General features: G+C 52.8%; 2 protein-coding genes across 2 annotated transcripts in view; one reads left to right on the plus strand and one right to left on the minus strand.

Moving 5' to 3' along the window:
- Positions 1–249: 249 nt before the first annotated feature.
- LOC119569248 overlaps positions 250–4,798 on the minus strand; it is a 7,216-nt gene continuing 2,667 nt past the window's right edge. Inside the window, exons 3-4 of the mRNA XM_037917494.1 lie at positions 865–993; positions 250–726 (exon numbers count right to left, since the gene is read on the minus strand). Coding sequence (XP_037773422.1) covers positions 301–726; positions 865–993 — 555 coding nt within the window. The 3' untranslated portion in view covers positions 250–300. The remainder of the gene's footprint in view (positions 727–864; positions 994–4,798) is intronic.
- Positions 4,796–4,798, plus strand: part of LOC119569249 (histone H2B) — a 466-nt gene continuing 463 nt past the window's right edge. Inside the window, exon 1 of the mRNA XM_037917495.1 lies at positions 4,796–4,798. This exon is cut by the window's right edge and continues 463 nt beyond it. The gene's annotated coding sequence lies outside the window, so the exon portion shown is untranslated.

Below are 4,798 nucleotides of genomic sequence, written 5' to 3' on the forward strand. Positions count from 1 at the left end.
AGAGAGATAGTGTATGTGTATATATATACAATATATATATGTATGTATGTATATTATTATATGAAAGAGAGGCTGTGTATGTGTGTGCGTAGCAGTGTGTACATTTGTATGTATATGTGCTTATCAACATTATATAGCCGTTTGTTTACATATGCTTATCACTATTATTATTCTTGCCGTCTGTGTACATGTACACCATTTGATATGACTTGTCTGTATTTCATCTCTCTGAGAATTAATTTTAGGCCCTGAAAAGGGCCGAGGATAATAGTTTTGTGTTGCAGGTATGCAATCAAAACCTTAGGCGCGCTCTCCGCGGATACGGCGAGCAAGTTGGATGTCCTTAGGCATGATTGTGACTCTCTTGGCGTGGATAGCGCACAGGTTGGTGTCCTCAAAGAGGCCGACCAGGTAAGCCTCGGAAGCTTCCTGCAGAGCCATGACAGCAGAGGACTGGAAGCGGAGGTCAGTCTTGAAGTCCTGGGCAATCTCGCGAACGAGACGCTGGAAGGGCAGCTTGCGGATGAGGAGCTCAGTGCTCTTCTGGTAACGACGGATCTCACGGAGGGCAACGGTTCCAGGCCTGTAACGATGGGGCTTCTTGACACCTCCGGTAGCAGGGGCAGACTTACGTGCTGCCTTGGTGGCCAACTGCTTGCGGGGGGCCTTGCCTCCGGTAGACTTACGTGCAGTCTGCTTGGTACGTGCCATTTTGCGAGTTTGTATCTAAATAGATATGAAACGCGCTCACGCTCAAGACGTCAATTTATAGGAGAGCGAGCGGGACCCGGCCGAGTCGCGTGTGGCTGCGAGAGTGTGGCTTAATCCCGCCTATTTCTGCTGGGTAAATATTGCCGGAGATACGGCACCTGTGAGGTCCTGTAACGCGGCCTCCTTGACGCCATGTTGGATTCCAAGTTGATTGTGTGAAGCAATGGCTATGGCCAAATCCATTGCAAGCCTTGTGCGCGTGAGCCTTTGTCGATAACAAGGCTTAGCAGAGGTTGTATTTGCAGAGCGGTCAGTTAAGATAAGCGCTCAGCTGAGTCGGCCGCCTCGCCGCTACGCAGACGGGGGCCCGCGGTAGCCTTACTCGCTCTCGCCCACCAGGAGACATTATCAGCGGAAACTGTTCGCTTCTCAGGGTATCACGTCTACGCGCTGCCACGTTCCGATGGCAAAAGAGGCCTGATGACCCTGGTGAAGGCAACAATTCCCTGCTCCGCAATAGCCGATGCACCGCACTGTGGAGAAGATGTTGAATCTCTTGCCGTCGAGATTCAACTGGCCGGGGGACCCCTGAAATTGTACAACGTGTACAGCAGGCCACACTGTAGTAGCTTAGACATCAGCCAGGTATGTGCTTCCGCAGCACACGACCGAGTGATCATAGGGGGAGACTTCAATGCACACCACCCCATCCTGGCTCCCTGCAGGGTACCGGATGCGGCTGGCCGTCACATAGCCAACGTGCTCGAGACATTCCCCGAGATCGCTCTCCTCAACAGCCAGGAGCCAACGCATGTGAGAGGAGGGGTCCTAGACCTCACCCTGGCCACTGCGACTCTGGTGGAGAGGATTGGCTGGCGTGTCGATGAGGGACCGTCACTAGTTGACCATTATGGCACTATAACAACCCTATGGATAGTGGCCCAGCCGAAATACCACGACCGAATCAAGATGGAAACAGACAAGGCCAACTGGCAGGCGTTCCAGAGCGCCTTGGCCCGCTGTCTGAGAAGCAATGAACCCACACAGAGGGAAATGTGGAAGTGCTACAAGCCAGACTTGTAAATGCCATTGATGAGGCAGCCTCACTGACCATACCCAAAACTCGGCCGGTCCAGGAGTCACAAGGACGCCTGGTACTTCAATGACGAGATTAGGGAGGTCAAACCACAGGGTAACATGTGCCGAAAACATTTCCGAAGGCAAAGAACCCCCGACAACCTAGCCCTCCTAAGGGAGGCGGTGAGGGATGCCAAGGAAACTGCCAGCAGAGTGAGGCAGGAAAAGTGGCTGGAATGGTGTGAGTCTTTCGATCACCGTACCACCCTCTCAGAGCTATGGCAAACGGGTCAAGCGAGCCACCAGCCGCTCAGCCCCGAGATGCACGCACCACGACCCCAGGCAGAGGCCAACAGACTGGCGCAAGAGTTCTCTGCGAGAACGAGCAGCGACAGTCTGCCAGCCGAACTGAGGGCAAGACAAGAACGCCTACAACCAGACAGGACTTGCTCACATCAGAGAAAGGGCAGCCGAACCCGATAACCAGACGTTATCTTTTCTCTGAGGGAACTAAGAGATGCACACAAAGCCAGTCGCAACTCAGCCCCGGGCGATGACGGGATCTCGTACCCCATCATCTCCCGCCTGGGACTGGTAGGTGAGCTTGCATTCCTGCAACTCATCAACAGGTCCTGGGAAACTTCCACTCTACCCCAGAGCTGGAAGAGGGCTACCATAGTTCCCATCCCTAAACCAAAGGAGCCGGGGAAGTACCGCCCATCTCTCTCCTCAGCTGTCTGGCCAAGACTGCCGAGAGGATGGTACTGAACCGGCTCCAATGGAAAATGGGAGCCCCACACGAACACCTCCACGGGTTCACCAGGGGCATGAGCACAGCGCACAGCATAGCCACGCTCTTGAGCACAATAAACACGGGCGCATCTGTGGCAGTATTCCTTGACCTGGAGAAGGCTTTCGAATTGGCAAGTCCTCTTGCCATTCAGGAGAGCCTGATCCAAAAAGGAATCAGAGGTAAGCTCTTGGCTTGGATAGGTGACTACTTTACGAATAGAACAGCCAGAGTCAAATTCCAAGGTCACCTATCACAGCACATGCCACTAGAAAATGGAACGCCACAGGGTGGGGTTCTCAGTCCAGCCCTTTTTAACACACTAATGTCCTGTATCCTCAACATAAACCTCCCAGTGGGGTGCAAGATCATCTCCTATGCAGACGATCTTGCTATCATCTCCACTGGACCACACAGCCTAAACAAAGCCCAGCGTTGTCTGGACTTGGTATCCGAGGAGTGTTGCAGGACAGGACTAAAGATCTCTGCAGCCAAATCCAAGGCCATGGCTTTGAGACAGAGAGTTCAAGGCACAAGTCTGAAAATCCAGGGAATGGACCTGGAGTGGGTTCAGGAATACCTGTACCTTGGGGTAAGGATAGACCGGACCCTCTCCTTCCGCCAGGAGGTCCAGTACCTGCTTGACCGAACAAAGGCAAGACTGTCTGTCATGAGAGTAATGAGTGGAAGACGCATAGGGGCCAGACACAGAGTACTAAGATCATTCTACGTACATGCTGTCAGGCCCATTGTAGACTATGCCTCCTCGCTCTGATTGGCATCAAGAGAAAATATAAAGACCGATTGGAGACAGTCCAAAACGAAGCCGCCAGGGTCATTCTGGGTGCCCCAGGTGGGCGAAGGTCCTCAACCTCCTAGTGGAGACAAACCTTCTCCCCTTGGCCTCACGAATTGATCTAACGGCAGCCCAATTCTTATCAAAGGTCATCCAGGCTCCCAGGAACACAAGCCTAAGACACAAAATAGTCAGACGCCTAGAACAAGATAACGAGCTGTTTGCAAACAACTCCTGGCTGTCTCACACAGCCAGGGTGCTAATACGCATCAGCTCAAAGAACCACTACTGGCCAAGGGCATGGACTCCCCACACCCTGACTTTGTCGAAGCTCCGCCGTGGGCACAAACCTCGATAGAGTTCTCGGTCATGAGACTGGCAAGCAAAAAGAATGAATATTGCACGCCTAGCCTAAAGGCAGAAACCCAGAGGGTCATTGCAACCATCACCCCTCCGGGGAGCCTGACATATTACACAGACGGATCGGTCGATCCCTTGACCCACACTGCAGGCGCCGGCTTTGCAGCAAGGGGATGCCACAATATCCATGAGGGTAACAGACAACGCCTCCTCGCTACAGGCAGAGGTAGTTGCTATCATGGGAGCACTGAGACACGCGTCCAGGAGAAAAGGTCACGTGGTCATACACACAGACTCCAAAGGAGCCGTCGACTGTCTTCAGCAGCGCTCACCCACTGACAACATCTACCTCCTGACAACCATCGGCACAATAACACAAAGGATGCTTGCTCAGGGTAGAAGAATTATCATAAACTGGGTTCCCAGCCATATAGGGATCAGAGGCAATGAGCTTGCTGACAGATTAGCCGAAATCGGCCGGGGTATGCCCCCAAATCCCATGATAATACATCAGAGCCGAAGTTTACTTAGGAGGAAGTGTACGGTGACGGCCAACTCCTTCCTCCTGCAGCTTCACAGAGAGGAAAACGAGACATTCCCCCTCGGCCAGCTGGTACTCAGATGCCACAGGCTATGAACCACTGGCACTCTCTGAAATAAACAACAGAGGTACCGAAGTCATTCTGCACAGAATGCGCCTAGGTTACCACTGTGCATGGCAGATCATACAAACAATAGAACATGAAGAGAGGTGTTGCATGCATTGCGGCGAGCCGAACGCCACACTGATACACTACTTGGAGAATTGCGTGCACACGCAATTCCTAAGACAAACCCCACAGAACACAGCCGTCGTGCTGGTAAAGAGATTATGCGAGATGCTTACACCACGGCTACAGGAGCGCCTGCTGGCAATCCCACCGCCACGGTAAGCACCGAGTGTCAGACCAACAAATGAGACAGCCATAAAAAGCTGACACAGGCCGGGCCATAAGTGAAAGGCCCGGGCGAAGCCAGAACTTCGCAAATCTCAAGCAAGCAAGCAAGCAAGCAAGGGGAGCTTC

The sequence above is a fragment of the Penaeus monodon genome, unplaced genomic scaffold (assembly GCF_015228065.2).
Source record: "Penaeus monodon isolate SGIC_2016 unplaced genomic scaffold, NSTDA_Pmon_1 PmonScaffold_13663, whole genome shotgun sequence".
Taxonomy (NCBI): domain Eukaryota; kingdom Metazoa; phylum Arthropoda; class Malacostraca; order Decapoda; family Penaeidae; genus Penaeus; species Penaeus monodon.